The sequence below is a fragment of the Schistocerca piceifrons genome, chromosome 1 (genome assembly GCF_021461385.2).
Source record: "Schistocerca piceifrons isolate TAMUIC-IGC-003096 chromosome 1, iqSchPice1.1, whole genome shotgun sequence".
NCBI lineage: Eukaryota > Metazoa > Arthropoda > Insecta > Orthoptera > Acrididae > Schistocerca > Schistocerca piceifrons.
Genome location: NC_060138.1, coordinates 1,014,779,024 through 1,014,795,786, shown reverse-complemented (window position 1 = coordinate 1,014,795,786; position 16,763 = coordinate 1,014,779,024). Strand labels below are relative to the sequence as shown.

At 44.7% G+C, this 16,763-nt stretch overlaps 1 protein-coding gene across 11 annotated transcripts in view; it reads left to right on the top strand.

Moving 5' to 3' along the window:
• LOC124804602 (serine-rich adhesin for platelets) overlaps positions 1-16,763 on the top strand; it is a 416,342-nt gene that overhangs the window by 72,855 nt on the left and 326,724 nt on the right. For 5 of the 11 annotated variants that reach the window (XM_047264919.1, XM_047265324.1, XM_047264999.1 and 2 more), the window contains exon 1: positions 4,658-4,745. The exons of the other annotated variants lie outside the window; for them this stretch is intronic. In XM_047264919.1, coding sequence (XP_047120875.1) covers positions 4,686-4,745 — 60 coding nt within the window. In that variant the 5' untranslated portion in view covers positions 4,658-4,685. Of the gene's footprint in view, positions 1-4,657; positions 4,746-16,763 lie in introns of those variants that run through there. 11 annotated transcript variants of the gene reach the window in all.

Sequence of the window (16,763 nt, the reverse complement as noted above, 5' to 3'; positions counted from 1 at the left end):
TTCTTTACAGGAAATGCTCAATATGTCCACCATCATTCCTCAACAATAGCTGTAGTCGAGGAATAATGTTGTGAACAGCACTGTAAAGCATGTCCGGAGTTATGGTGAGGCATTGGCGTCGGATGTTGTCTTTCAGCATCCCTAAAGATGTCGGTCGATTACGGTACACTTGCGCCTTCAGGTAACCACTCAGCCAATAATCGCACGGACTGAGGTCTGGGGACCTGGGAGGCCTAGCATGACGAAAGTGGCGGCTGAGCACACTATATCACCAAACGACGCGCGCAAGAGATCTTTCACGTATCTAGCGATACTTTTTTTTTGGTTCTAATAAAACCCCATGTCATTCCAAGCATGTGTGTCAATTTTTACCTCTCTATCTACATTATTCCGTGGTTTATTAAATTTTCAAATTTATACTGACTTTTTGATCACCCGGTACAACATAATTTTTTTGCAGCCTCTGCGTCTCCATTTCGGACCAAGTGCTCGGCATCTCTTAAGCTCCAAATGATTTACTGGGAGCTAAGGTTTGTTGCCTCAGTTCTGACGTCCACATGGATCTCTGTCGACTGTTAGTGGCCTACAAGAGGCAGAAGCGCGGTGTGTGTATTTCGATGTTGTCATCCGCTCGTGTGACTGTGCAGGCTCACTGGTAATACTCGCTATGATGGAAGGTGTGCAGGTGCGGGTAGTATCAATGTTATGTCAATGTGTTCCTTAGTACTTCCCGGATATCTGCATACCGTCACAGAATTGTTTCGCAAAGGGGAACGCTGTAGTGAGGTTTGGAAGACAAAGCTAAGGGAGAGGTACTGGAAGATCGAAATTTTGGCTTAGGATATGCAACGTTGTCGTAGGGCACAGACAATAAGTGTTCCGGGATGTCATACAGTTTTAGTGGCAGAGAACAATTTTTTCAATAAAATTATCGGAAATCTGCGCTGACGGTAGCAGTTGTGTTTGAGCAATGATAAATAACGCGGGAAGACGACGCAGATGAAGATGAGACGGGAGATATGGTACTGAAAGAAGAATTTTATAGAGCAGTAACACAGCTAACTCGAAACAAGGCCCCGGGAGTAGTCGACATTACGTCAGCACTACTGACAGTCTTGGGAGAGCCACACATGAAAAAACTCTTCCATCTGATGTCCAAAATGTATGTGACATGCGAAATACCTTCAGCCTTCAAAAAGAATATATTAATACGAATTACAAAGCAAGCAGGCGTTGACAGATGTGAAAATTACCTAACAATCAGTCTCATAAGTGATGATTGCAAAATATGAATACGAATTCTTTACAGAAGAATGGAAAAACTGGCAGAAACCAACATCGGAGAAGATCAGTTCGGATTCTGGGGAAATGTAGGAACCCGTGAGGCAATACTGACCCTACAACTTATCTTGCAAGATGTATTAAGGCAGGACAAACGTGCTTTTATATCATTTGTAAACTTAAAGAAAGGTTTCGACAGTGTTAACGAAGTACCCCGAAATCCTGACGGTGGCAGGGATAAAACACAGTGGGCGAAAGGCTATTTACAACTTCTACAGAGACCAGTCGAATCGAGGGTGACAAAAGGGAAGCGGTGGTTACAGAAGGGACTCAGACAGGGTTGTAGGCTATCCTCGATGTCATTCAGTCTGTAGGCTGAGGGAGCAATGAAGGAGACCAAAGAAAATCTGCAGTAGGAATTAAAGTTCAGGGAGAAGAAATAAAAACATTGAGTTTTTCCGATGGCATTGTAATTCTGTCAGAGACACCAAAGGACATCAACGGAAGAAAAACGAGGATAATGGACTGCATTCGAATTAAATCAGGTAATTCTGAGGGAATTAGGTTAAATAACGCGACACTTAATATAGTGGATGACTTTTGTTATTTCGGCAGCTCAAAATGGTTCAAATGGCTCTGAGCACTATGGGACTTAACTTCTGAGGTCATCAGTCCCCTAGAACTTAGAACTACTTAAACCTAACTAACCTAAGGACATCACACACATCCATGCCCGAGGCAGGATTCGAACCTGCGACCGGAGCGGTCGCGCGGCTCCAGACCGTAGCGCCTAGAACCGCTCGGCCACACAAGCCGGCGTTTCGGCAGCAAAATAACTGATATTACTGATGATGGGCGAAGTAGAGGAGAATATAAAATGTAGACTGGCAACAGGAAGAAAAGCCACAAACATATAGCTCAAAATTTTAGACGAACAGTTGGTAACGGGTAGGTTTTTTAAATTAAAATACAGATCGTAGGTACATTTGAACATTTTGTTTCTGTTGTTCCAATGTGATACATGTACCCTCGTGAACTTATCATTTCTGAGAATGCATGCTGTTGATTGCGTGATTACCTGTAAATACCACATTAATGCAAGAAATGCTCAAAATGATGTCCGTCAACCTCAATGCGTTTGGCAATACGTGTAATGACATTCCTCTCAACAGCGAGTAGTTCGCATTCCGTAATGTTCACACGTTCATTGACAATGCGCTGACCCATGTTGTCGGGCGTTGTCGGTGGATCACGATAGCAAATATCCTTCAACTTTCCCCACAGAAAGTAATCCGGGGACGTCAGATCCGGTGAACGGGCAGGCCTTGGTATGATGCTTCGACGACCAATCCACCTGTCATGAAATATGTTATTCAATACCGCTTCAACCGCATGCGAGCTATGTGCCGGACATCCATCATGTTAGAAGTACATCGCCATTCTGTCCTGCAGTGAAACATCTTGTAGTAACATCGGTAGAACATTACGTAGGAAATCATACATTGCACCATTTAGATTGCCATAGATAAAATGGGGGCCAATTATCCTTCCTCCCATAATGCCGCACCATACATTAACCCGCCAAGTTCGCTGATGTTCCACTTGTCGCAGCCATCGTGGATTTTCCGTTGCCCAATAGTGCGTATTATGCCGGTTTACGTTACCTCTGTTGGTGAATGACGCTTCGTCGGCAAAATAGAACGCGTGCAAAAAATCTGTCATCGTCCCGTAATTTCTCTTGTGCCCTGTGGCAGAACTGTACACGTCGTCGCCATGCAGTTCCTGTGGCATATAAATATGGTACGGGTGCAATCGATGTTGATGTAGCATTCTCAACACCGACTTTTTCAGAGTCCCGATTCTCGCGCAGTTTGTCTGCTACTGATGTGCGGATTAGCCGCGACAGCAGCTAAAACACCTACTTGGGCATCATCATTTGTTGCAGGTCGTGGTTGACGTTTCACATGTGGCTGAACACTTCCTGTTTCCTTAAATATCGTAACTATCCGGCGAACGGTCCGGACACTTGGATGATGTCTTCCATGATACCGAGCAGCATACATAGCACACGCCCGTTGGGCATTTTGATCACAATAGCCATACATCAACACTATCGACCTTTTCCGCAGTTGGTAAACGGTCCATTTTAACACGGGTAATGTATCACGAAGCAAATACCATCCGCACTGGCGGAATGTTACTTGATACCACGTACTTATACGTTTGTGACTATTAAAGCGCCATCTGTCACAAAGCGAAAAAAGTGGTCCAACTAAAACATTCATATTTCTTTACGTGCTACACGAATATGTAATAAAAAACGGGGGTTCTTAATTAAAGAAACGCAGTTGATATCCGTTTGACCCATGGCAGCGCCATCTAGCGGGCCAACCATAGCGCCATCTGGTTTCCCCTTCAAGCTAGACGAGTTCTGTTGTTTGTAGTTTTTTCGTTTGATGCCGTCCGCCCCCGGTAGCTGAGTGGTCGCCGGCACGGTAACTCAGCGTGTTCGGTCAGAGGGTTAGCTGCCCTCTGTAATAAAAAAACTGAGTTAATGGATCAACGACGAACTGAAACGGGTGTCTTGCGACGTCCGCCCCGAGCAGATACAACGAACGAAAACGAACAAAACGAGAGTAAAAATAAAAAAAAGTGGTCAGCGCGACAGACTATCAATCCTAAGGGCCCGGGTTCGATTCCTGGCTGGGTCGGAGATTTTCTCCGCTCAGGGACTGGGTGTTGTGTTGTCCTAGTCATCATCATTTCATCCCCATCGACGTGCAAGTCGCCGAAGTGGCGTCAAATCGAAAGACTTGCACCAGTCGAGCGGTCTACCCAACGGGAGGTCCTCTTCACACGCCATTATTATTATTGTTTGATGCTTATTTCGTGAGATATTTGGCCCGGTCACTATCAATGAACCACCCTGTATATACGTCTTTCTTGGACACACAGCGTCAGATTTGCACCTGGTAGCCAGAGTTGGAACAATTTTTTTTTTCAGCATAAATCGGTTCTGCGTTAACACATTAGAATGTCTACCAAGTATCGCTGCCATACGATAATTACAGCCCTCACTGGACCTCCGCGAGTAGCTGCCATACGATAATTAGAGCCCTCATTGGACCTCCGCTGCAATTTAATTATAATTACCTGGTAATAATAATATGGTTATATTTTCATCCCTTCGGAGAGTGGCATTAGAAGTTCTCGCTGGTCACGGGTCTTAATGGGCTCGGAGTACCGATGGGCAATCACACGGTGGGAGGTGTGGGGGCGTGCGAACTAGGTCGCAGCGGAGCTGTTGGGCCAGTGCGCCGGTGCACAAATAACCTGGCAGCGGAGGAGCGGCCGCGTTCGCTGGCGCCAGCGACAAGTGCGCGCTGTCCGGTCCGCGGCGCGCCATGGCGCGCGAGGTGCTGGGCGCGCTCTCCGAGGTTATGCAGCGCCTGCAGGGCGTACAGGTTAGTCGCTGCACATGCCTGCAATCCCACTGGCCCGACGCGTCTCCCCAGTCCCCTGTCTGCTAGCTTGGAGTGGCGCCACTCGTCTGTTTTCACGCTGTCTTGCTTACCATAACAAAAGGCCGCATGCACTATTGCCTCGAGGCTTGGCAGCCTGTCAACAGTAAAGTCAAGGGATGATTTAGTACCAGAGTAGCTTAAGGTACAACGAACAGCGGAGGTAATGTTGAATGTTCCCCATGGAAAAACAATAGGACCACACCGTTCGTATTACACGTATTTATCCCGATACGTCACAACCCAGAAGAAAGTCTGCGTTTGTGCCAAGTGTCTGATCATAAACTACGCAGATGTAACAATACGCACCCATGTGCTTTGGCATCGTCTGAATCCGCAAGTAGCAAGGTAGACACACTTTAACAGATACCTAGATTGGGCTATTTTCCGACAAAAGTGACATAGCGCTTAAGACCCTGAATTCACATTTATGGAGAGAGGACTTCAAATTTCCATTTAGCAACCCTCATTACTTTCTCTGTAGTTTCACTAAATCACTTTAGGCGAATGTTTCGAGATGGTTTCTTTTCCGAAAAGGCCACATAGTGATTCCTGCCACATCGAGTGACTTCGAAATCGATGAGATCCTAATCTCTGACCTCATAATAGTTTTACAGAAAACGGCGGTTCCTATATGTTAACGAAACATAAATCACTGAGACACAGCTGAGAGAAAGCTACAGACTTCGTGTCTGTTGCACTGACACTCACGTAAATATAGGCAGATCTAACAATATAAGAGCGTTGTCGTCGTTCGTGAGCAACAAAAAGAAAACACTGCAATCATCTAGAATGAGTATTTCACGCTACAGGCATTCTGTGTTGACGCATTCTGACAGGTCAAAACTGGTGTCGGGACGTAACTCACACCCTGGCCAATGCCTTTCGTGCAAAATGCTCTTACCATCTGGGCTTTCGAACCAAAACTCACATTTCGCCTGTGCTGCTATCAATAACAGCGTAGCATCGTGTCTAACAAAGCATTACAATGAAGCACAGAGCCTCCTGTTTTTGACATCTGTCAAGCACCGTGAAAATTTACTACAGAAATGGCGGCTGTGCACAGTACGACAGGAGCCATTCAGTATTGTCGGATACGCTTTCATGTTCTTCCAGTTTATCCACAATAAAACATTGAAGACTAGAATTAGTATGGTTTTCTATGCGCTATATTGAACCAGCGTCGATGAGTTACACTTATAAGGCTGTCGTAAAATAAATTTACGTAGCTGTGACTGATAAAAAAAATTTTAAAGCAAAATTGTTACGACTAGAGCGTGCAGCACTCCCCCTTCAGCGTTTTCGTAACAATTCTGAGTAGTTTCAGCAATTCGAAAGTTATCCTCGTTGCCATTCGGTAAGTTTGTTGCTCATCTGAGCTTCTGGTTTTTAACTGTAGCCAAGAAAGTGTTGTGGACTACAACCAAGCAGCAAACATATGCTACACGTTTTTGCTCCGATTATATCATTGCCAAAGCAAAGAAGCATGTTCCAAAAATAATTTTGCGTTTCGCCACTAGCGATTGACTGTGGGAAGGCTGCCAATAGCTGTTTGTGAGAGCAGCTTGAATGTCTGTTAAAAGAGCAGCCCGTTATAACAGAGACTGCACTGCCTTCGTTCTTTCTCGAATAACTCCAGTGATGAATAAAATAATAACTCCCGTGAGCTTCATCTTTGCTGTCCAATCTTTACCCAAAATGCGCCTTGGAGGACGTGTATATTCCCGGAAACCCTACCGCTAATTCACTCAAGAACCGACGCCGATGACTTATTACGAAATGTCTAACGTCATTACTTCCAAATTCATTGCAAATTTGTATCCTAGAACGTAGATAGCATAAACTATGTTATTTTTCAGATTTCGTACAGATGGTGTACAGCTGTAAGTGTGGCGCAAATGGCTCTGAGCACTATGGGACTTAACATCTGTGGTCATCAGTCCCCTAGAACTTAGAACTACTTAAACCTAACTAACCTAAGGACATCACCCACATCCATGCCCGAGGCAGGATTCGAACCTGCGACCGTAGCGGTCACGCGGTTCCAGACTGAAGCGCCTAGAACCGCACGGCCACACCGGCCTGCTCAGCTGTAAGTGTGAAAAGCCATGAGATGCTTACCTCATGCCGTTTAAAACACACTTAACACCGTTCACGAGCGGCATTTCAGGCTCACTATCTGTCTCTTTCTCTATCTATCTGTCTCTCTTTCCCTTTATGTCTACGGACGTCTTTCAAACGTACGTTTAATTAAGCCAACTTTCCAGGTGCCCAAGAGCGCGTTTCCTAAAAGCTGGAAAATTTTGACTTGGATGCGATGTATGGACATATTCCAGAGGTGCTGGGCTGATTTCATGTGTGCTGATCCAAACTCACATCAGTTGTTTGACATTGTTCACAGCGTTTTATAAATGAATAATGAACAATTTTGCTGCAGCACCATGCAACAATGTCATCCTGAGCATTGGCTTCGTTAATGGAATATCTTAAATCTTTCAAAGGAAGCTGAGCGAAGCGTTTCCATTTGATAAATAATTCAGTTTAACAAGAAAATGCAAATCACAAAGTAAAACTACGTCCATACCATTACCAAGTCTTGATGAGATCCTTAGTTTCATAAGCCCAACGATGACCTGAACACTGCAAGGTTATCACGAAATCGCGATACGTTTCTTGTGAAGTACAGGTAGACAGGGCACTAACGTAGGCCTTCCACTTGACCATCTCCGTGTCACTATCAAGTTTCTCTTTCGTCGCTCGCTGGACGCTGTGTCGCCTGCCTATGAATGCGGATGATTCAGTTGAAATGGTAGTGGTCAGCATCACTAGGGAGATTTACTCATTCGCTATGTTGTCTGTAAGGGAGGAGTATGATTAAAATCCCCATCTGACTACCCCTGTTCAGGTCTCTTATCGCTTCCCCAAATCATTCTAGTTGCATTCCCAGACCGTTCTTCCAAAATGCCATGCCCAATTCCTTCTCCCATTCTTGTACAATTCCAATTAGTTGGCCGCCTTTACTGATCTTGATGTCGATTGACAGTGAGATCTCAACCTTCCTTCCTGCTGCTAAATGGCACCGATGGTAATATGCGTGCAGTCCTAATGCGGAAACACATGACTGCCTACAAATCGAACCTAGCGATTCTCGCTTACCGTGGTAGAAGAAGTTTCACCAGAGGGCTAAAACCATGTCGCGAAAGTTTGCCCGTGCCAGTACTGAGTACCTGTATTCTTTACAGCGTCCCACAGCCAGCTAGGTGCTTTGTGACTCGGAGTCCTACACGTTCAATGACCTTGTGTCACATAGCAACAACTAGCGCGGTGATTCACCGAACCAGACTAAGTTTCTACGCTTAAAATACGATCGCCAATTTCGCGCACCAAAAGGCAGCTGCTGGTTTCGAAGGCATGCTACACCAGACAGCATATTGTCGTCTATGTTCCGCTGCCATTAGCGCACTGATCTAGGCGTCAAATATCTCTTACGTCTCACTTTACATCATATTGCTTCCATGAAAGCACATCAGATGTTCGTCAGACTTCGGTGATCACAGTCAGTAGAAAGAGATAATTGCAGCGCTGTCCATGATGGTACATGATGCCTCTGAGAATGTACTTTCAGTGAGCTATTGGATCTCTGAAGCTAAAGATGTTAGATTGCAGTATTACTTTGGCCATGGAATGAGGCTAAGACCTTGCCCCTACAGAATTCCCGCATCCAAATTGAGACAATTCTCTTTGTGATCCCATAAACACGTCAGGTAACACTTCTGGAGCACGAAAAACTCTGCATTTTAGGCTCTTACATGCGATGCTAGCACCACTTGGCAAGATGCATACTGACTGACTGACTCCTCGGCTCTACAGCCCTTGAAGGGCCTTGGCCTGCATCACAATATCCTGCCATTCTATCCGATCCATGGCTTTCCGTCTCTATCCTCTGACACCCAGCTTTTTCATGTCTTCTTCAACTCCATCCACACATCTCTTTCTGGGGCGTCCCCTACGCCGTCTGCCTCCAGCCTTGCCATCAAACATCCTCTTACATGTTCTGTCTTCTTCCATTCTGACCAGGTGCCCTGCCCACCGCAGTCTTCTTATTTTAATGGTAATGACAATGTCAGGTTCTTCAAAAAGGTGTTCTGCATTCGTACGGATGCGCCAACCTTCTTGATCATATATTGCGCTATATATTTTACGTAGCACCTTTCTCTCCCATATGCTAAGGATCCTTTCCTCATTTACAGTCATGGTCCACGTTTCGGCACCATACATAACATCTGGTCTTATAATTGTTTTGTAAATGAGGATTTTGGATTTTCGTGATAGAAGCGAACTCCTAAGCATGGGTAATGCGGCAAAGTAGCATCTGTTACCTGCTGCTATTCTGGCTTTCACCTCACTGCCAATGTCATTTGTCTAAGTAATAGTCGATCCAAGGCGCACTGTACACACTAAGCTCTAAGACTAACCTTGTTATTTACTGCGTGTAACATTTCCAGAAGCTATAAGTACGATATTCAGATTTTAAGAAAGCCTTCTGACTAAAGCCATACCTCCGTATACAAAGCGTGCAGTACAAACAGCTAGTAGATTTCGGACGGAGAATGAAGCAAGTGCAAGTGGGAACCGGACCTTAGGATAACGTTGCCAGTTTATCACATGCATATGGCGGTACGCCGACAAAGTCATGCGACTAGTGGACCATCGGTTAGTTTACGAAAGATCCTGCTAGAAGTCAGGTATCTATTACTATTAGGTGTTGCCGTTCTCGTAATTCGACTCAGGAAGGTAAGCTCATGGGACAAAATGTTACACACATCACTAAAAAGGCACACTGTTCTCCTTTGAGAGCTTTAGGTGGCGTCAAACTTTTCCCAGGCGGTCATGAGTATGGAATCAGTGCCTTGGGATGAGACGACGTGGATGTGACAGAATGGCAGAGTGCGCGTATCGTGTTTGGATGTGCTCAGGTGCACTTCATGAATGTTAACCAATTTGTTGGTGTAGCAACGCTGGCTGTCAAACATGTCCACGAGGAACAGTACACCGCTCGCACCCAGTTAAGCGGTCTAATACTTCATCCTGTCACTCGTTGACCAGTATGGTGTGGCAGTAGACGATAGCAAAAGGAAAGCTGATGTTTTAAATTTCGCGTTTAGGAAATGGTTCGTGCAGGAGATTAGTACAAACTTATCGCCGTTTGACCAGTGCACAGACTCTCGAATGTACGACACAGTAATTGGCAATCCTGGCGTAGAGAAACAATTCAAAGAATTGAAAACAAGTAAGTCTCCAGGTGTGGTTGGAAGCCCAATTCGGTTTTACAAAGAATACTCTACGGCACTGGCTCTTTACTTAGCCCACATTTATCGCAAATCTCTCGCCCAGCGCAAAGTTCCAAGCCACTGGAAAAAAGCTCAGGTGACTACTGTATATAGGAACGGTAAAAGAACAGATCCGCAAAATTACAGACCAGTATATTTAACATCGGTTTGATGCAGGATTCTTGAACATATGAGTCTGAATGTAATAAATTTCCTTGAGACGGAAAAGCTTCTGTCCACGAATTAGCATGATTTTAGAAAGTGTCGCTCTTATGAAACTCGGCGTGCCTTTTTCTTACACGGTGTACTACGAACTAAGGATGAAGGACAACAGGAGATGCCATATTTCCAGATTTCCGGAAAACTATTTGACACGGTGCCCAGTGCAGACTGTTAACGAAGGTACGAGCATTCAGAATAGGTTGGCAGATAACTGAGTGGCCCGAAGACTTCTTAAGTAATAGAGCCGATTATGTTGTCCTTGACAGCGAGTGTGCGTCAGAGACAAGGGTGTCAGGAGTGTCGCAGGGAAATGAGATATGACCACCATTATTTCCTGTGCACGTAAATAATCTGGTGGACAGGGTGGGCAGCAATGTGCTGTTGTTTGCTGATGATACCGTGGTGCACGGGAAGGTGTCGATGTTCAGTGACTGTAGAAGGATACAAGATGATTTAGACAAGATTTATAGTTGGTTTGATGAATAACGTGGAAAAATGTAATTTAATGCAGATGAGTAGGAATAACAAATCCTTAATATTCTAATACAGCGATAGTAGTGTCCTGCTTGACACAATCACGTCGTTTAAATATCTGGGCGTGACGTTGCAAAGTGATATGAAACGCAACAAGCATGTGAAGATTGTGCCAGGGAAGGCGATTTGTCGAATTCGGTTTTTTGGGAGAATTCTAGGGAAGTGTGGCTCATTTGTAAATATAGACCTATTCTTGAGTAATGCTCGAGAGTACCGGATCAGAGGAGGAGAAGGAGGAGGTTTAGTGTTTAACGTCCCGTCGACGTCGAGGTCATTGCCCTTTCGAAGGAACCACCCCGGCATTTGCCTTAAGCGATTTAGGGACACCACAGATAACTTTACTCTGGATGACAGGACGCGGGTTTCAACCGCCGTCTTGCCGAATGGGAGACCAGTGTGCTAACCATTGCGCCATCTCGCTTTCGGACCCTCACCGGATCGGATTAATGGAAGACATCCAAACAGTTCAGAGGTGGGCTTTTAGGTTTGTTACCGGTACCTTCGAACAAGCAAGTATTAGGGAGATAGCTCAGGAATTCAAATGGGAACCCTGTATGGAGGACGACGATCTTTTTGAGAAACAGTATTGATAATATTTAGAGAACTGGCGTTTGAAGCCGAATGCAGAATGATTCTACTGCCGCCGACATACATTTCGCGTAAGGATCACGAAGATAAGATACGAGAAATTACGACCCTACGAAGGTATGTAGACAATCGTTTTTCCTTCACTCTATTTGCGAGTGGAACACTGAAAGGAAATGACGAGTAGTGGTACAGGAGACCATCCGCCACGCACCGAACGTTATCTTGGGCAAGATGTACATAGATGTAGATGTAGAAGTAACAGGGTGTAAGGACGATATTCGTAAAAGAACCGACGGCGACCAGAGGTGAATATCACACCCTGTCAATGGCAATCGGTTTCACTCCCGACAAGAATCGCTGTTGTCAGCGAATGCAGGTCTACCTCAACTATTTTCCGACTTAAAACAGCGAAGGGAACCGCACAACTGGAGTCAGATGCCATGCAAAAGGCCATAGCTCACAGCACACGTGAATGGAACGTCTTAAAAAGGCCAAACAACACAGTGGACGACTGAAGTCGTGTACAGTCTTCCGACAGGTCACGATTTTGCTTCTCTTTTTTTTTTAAATTATGCAAAGATAATGTGAGGATATGGGCCAATGAGGCGATAAACCTGTGGTGTGTGGAGGGTGTAATTCAGGCCAGAGGCTGTGTGTAATATTTGGGGGGTGTTTTTCGTATTGTGACTTGGGCCCATTAATACTGATTAACGTGAACACGAGCAAGGATGTTTGTTACCCTTTATTGTACATCTTTTTGATGAGAATGCTGTGGATACTTCCGTCTTCCAAGGTCACAACAGCTTGTTCACAGGATTAACGGATACGATCCCGGTTTGACGAAGACTCAGGCACTCCTTGTTCTGCCTAGGCAAATCAACTGAACGTAATCCCACAGAAAATGTCTGGGATTATTTGGAACTGCAGCTGAAACGTAGCAGTCAACATCCCCACTTCTTGTAGGAGTACGAGATGTGATCATCCGTGAGTAGCTTCAGCATATATATTTATATATACTGGGTGATTCAAGTACAAAAACCACGCACAAAATTTTCATATTATCTTATTTGCTCCACACTATTATCCCCATAGAAAAAAATGAACAGGACCCAGGACCATTCTGTAGAAAATTTAAGTTAGTTAAATTTTGTACTGATTACGTTTTTTGCTGGAGGTCACAGTTTTCGAGTCATAAAAAAAAATCTCGTTCGAAGGACACTTTTGTACGTTTTTTCTTGAACAATTCGAAAACTACAGTCTCTAGCGAAAACGTATCCCAGTACAAAATGCAACTACATTAAAACTCCTACAAAAAGGCCTTGTTCATTATTTTTGTAGGGCTAATAGTTTGCGTGTAGCGAGCGAGAGAATATGAAAATTTTATGCATGGTATCTGAAGGTGTTGCGGGTTGCTTAGAACCCATCGGTAGGTGCAATTGAATCGTCCTGTACAAGAAGCATTCGCTGCGTTACTTCCTTTAAATGAACAACACGTCTTGCCGACTATTGGGCTTCAGAAGGAGCAGTGGCAGCAGCCGACACACCAATGCAAGTCAGCGACGCTGCGCTTCCTGAGACGTCAATCGTCCCGTCTGGCATCAAAGCGCGTGAGGCTGCGAGCAGTTGGAGCCCGTCACATGTAAACACTCAAAGCTTTCATCCGTCCGCTCTGTGGCAACCGGTTTCAGGCGCCCGTTGGACGCACGTTTTGTGTCTGCCTCTCTCGCCAGTCTCGAAATAAGCACAAATCGCTTTCTTCTTCGAACGCGGATGCAGTACAGCTGGCATTTTATCGTATTGCTTGAGCCATTTGAAAAGGGCTAAACACAAAGCACAGCGCTGTTCAGACACATCAGGCACGTAGTGTTAAAGACGCCACACTGTCTTACGTTTCCATCATAATGTTGTCGGATTTGATTCGTATTGTCAAAGAAAAAAAAATTCAGAGGTCATCTTAATTGAAACAGTACGCTCCAGAATTAGTTCTCCTACTACAGCCTGAAACACTTTACAACTCATCTGCTGAAAAAAGAGAAGCCTTATGCAGAATGAAGTGCACCTCGTAGTCAACGGATGTTAAGTTTCTCGCACAAACGTGATAAAATATTTGCTTCTGTCCCTTTCTTTTCGATATGAATGCTGAAACACTTTCAGTAGTAAATTAATAGTAGAGTACCTGATAGCGTCGAATATTAGGGTACATACTGAACGGAGCATTCTCATCCTCATTCTAGCGGCATAATATCGCAGTTACGTTCCACATATCGACAAAAACTGAGCTGCCTTTCTTTCAGTTTTGTCGATGTCCTCCGTCAATCTTACTGAGTAAGAATCCCATACCGTACAGCAATACTCCACAGGAGACGGACAAGCATAGTGTAGGTAATCTCATTAGCAAATATAGTGCATTTTCTGAGTGAGAATGTTCTGCATACTTGTCGTATCTCACTCTAACAGAGTTTGCGTCGGACGTTCTCAGGGGAATTGATACTCAGGAGAAGTCGCACATTCGTAATTTGTAAACCACATTGAGGTCGAAATGTAACACTATATCTCCATGATATCTGAATGAGCTCGAAAAAAGTGTCCCAGAAAAATTCAGTTTGTGCATTGGTGTCCATAGCGAGCATACTCCTAACAGACTTGTTGGCAGGATTAAGAACGCTAGAGACGGTCTGATTTGTCTCATCTGATATCAGGTTTGACGCTTTGGGTCCCAGTATAGTCGTGTGTCTAAGCCACTGGGCTACCCAAATAATGTCCCCTGGACATTGGATGGCTGATAAGATTAAAGCGATTGGAGCGACCCTCCACCAGTTCTCCCTGTTGGTTATCGTGTGTGTAAGTCGGTAGCTCAAAAGGCTGCAGCTTGGGTAGTGGCAGGAACTGAGAAACAGCCCTGTGCCTCTCCCCTCTCGCAAACCTTTTGCTACTCATTGCCAGAATCCTGTCACTCAAATGTTCAAATGTGTGTGAAATCTTATGGGACGTAACTGCTATGGTCATCAGCCCCTAAGCCTACAAATTACTTAATCTAAATTATCCTAAGGACAAACACACACACCCATGCCCGAGGGAGGACTCGAACCTCCGCCGGGACAAGCCGTACAGTCCATGACTGCAGCGCCTTAGACCGCTCGGCTAATCCCTCGCGGCCAATCCTGTCACGTCTGCATTTCCGCGCTTCGTGGCTGTTTTCCGTTCCGTTCTCCCTTCTCTCGCCGAGTGCAATGATTGCGGTGATTGAGTGCTGAGAAGGATTAAGTGCCTTTGGTACCAGCTCAACCCTCAGAATCACAAGAGACATACGAAATAAACGGACATAGCTTTATTGGAGATCAATCGGAAAATGAAACTGACAGTGTCTTTGTGGGATTTGAAAAACAAACTGGAAAACTGCACTGTTGCTGTCAATGGCACACAGGTGACTGTACTCTCTTGGTTGCGCATCGTGCGTGTAAGTATATAAATATGCGTTTAGATGGTGTGATGAATGGCAGGTTGTTCTAAAGGTAAAAAAATGTGAATGTCGTGTGACTAGGGCCTCCGTTGGGTAGACCGTTCGCCGGGTGCAAGTCTTTCGATTTGACGCCACTTCGGCGACTTGCGCGTCGATGGGGATGAAATGATGTTGATTAGTACAACACAACACCCAGTCCCCGAGCGGAGAAAATCTCCGACCCAGCCGCGAATCGAACTCGGGCCCTTAGGATTAACATTCTGTCTCGCTGATCACTCAGCTACCGGGGGCGAACTGTTCTAAAGATAGAACATTGTGATAATGCAGATGAGCAGGAAAACCTGTTCCATAATGTTCCAATAGAGCATTAGTAGTGCGCTACATGACGGAGTCCCGTCGTTTAAATATCTAGGCGTAACATATGAAATGGAACGAGCACGTCAGATTGATACCACTGAAGGCGACGGTCGACTTCGGTTTATTGCGAGAATTTAAAGAAAGTGTGCTTCATCTATAAAGGAGACCGCGTATAGAACACTAGTGCGACCCATTCTTGAATACTGCTCGAGTATTTGAGGTTAAAGGAAGACATCGAAGCAATTCAGAGCCGTGTTGCAAGATTTGTTACCAGTGGGTTCAATCAACATGCGAGTATTACAGAGATGCTTCATGAAACTCAAATAGGAATCGAGGAGGGAAGACGATGATGTTTGGTTTGTGGGGCGCTCAACTGCGCGGTCGACAGCGCCCGTACAAAGTCCCAGTTTTCACGCAGTCCAGTTTTTTCACAATCCAATCTAACCACTCTCACGAATGATGAAGGCAATGATGAAATGATGAGGACAACACAAACATCCAGTCCCCTGGCTGAGAAAATCCCTAACCCGGCCGGGAGTCGAACCCTGGACCCCGTGATCCAGAGGCAGCAACGCTAGCCACTAGACCACGAGCTGCGGACTGGAGGAAAGACGACGGTCTTTCCGTTGAACACTATTGAGAAAAAATGTAGAGAAACGGTATTTGAAGCTGACAGCAAGATGATTCCACTGTCGCGTAAGGACCACATCTCGAAGATAAGATAAGTCAGCGCTCGTACGGACAAATATAGACCGTATTTTTTCTCTCGCTCTGTTGCGAATGGAACAGGAAAGGAACTGACTAGTACCGGCTTGCGGAGTATGTATGTAGATGCAGATCAGTTGCAATATGAAAATTCTTTTCCAGGATTCCAATAATAATGACAATAACAAGAACTATATAAATGTTTGGTATTCAGATTTTTTTTAAGTTCCTCCCAGAGAGCAAACAAGATGTTGGAATATGAGGTATGTCTAGAATTTTCCCGGATTCTGGTACTCTCCCTCACACAGAATGCTCAACGTAAAACGCATGTCATCTTAGGAAAATACTGACGTGACAATGTCTCACTTTAAGACATGAATGTATAAAAGGTTTTCGTGCAAAATGAGACAACAACGCGTAATTAATTGATCGTGAATCAAAATAAATTAATTTATTAACTAGTCTGTCCCGTTTTCGGTGTGACGGCAAGTAAACTTGAAAACAACATTAAATCAACATCAATACAGCAACAAAAAATCTGAAGTTCATTACAGCCCTTTTCAGTAAAAACATGGAAGGACAAGAAACGTTATACTTGCGACGCAGAACTGATAGCAGTAGTCTCTATTACGTGTCTGCGATGAAACAGAAACTTGAGAACAGTCTGCCCGACGATGTCTCCAATGATACCATGTCCGTCAAATAGTACCTCCTTTAGGGGAGATTAGGGTAATGACACTGTTTTATTATTGCACGATACTGTAG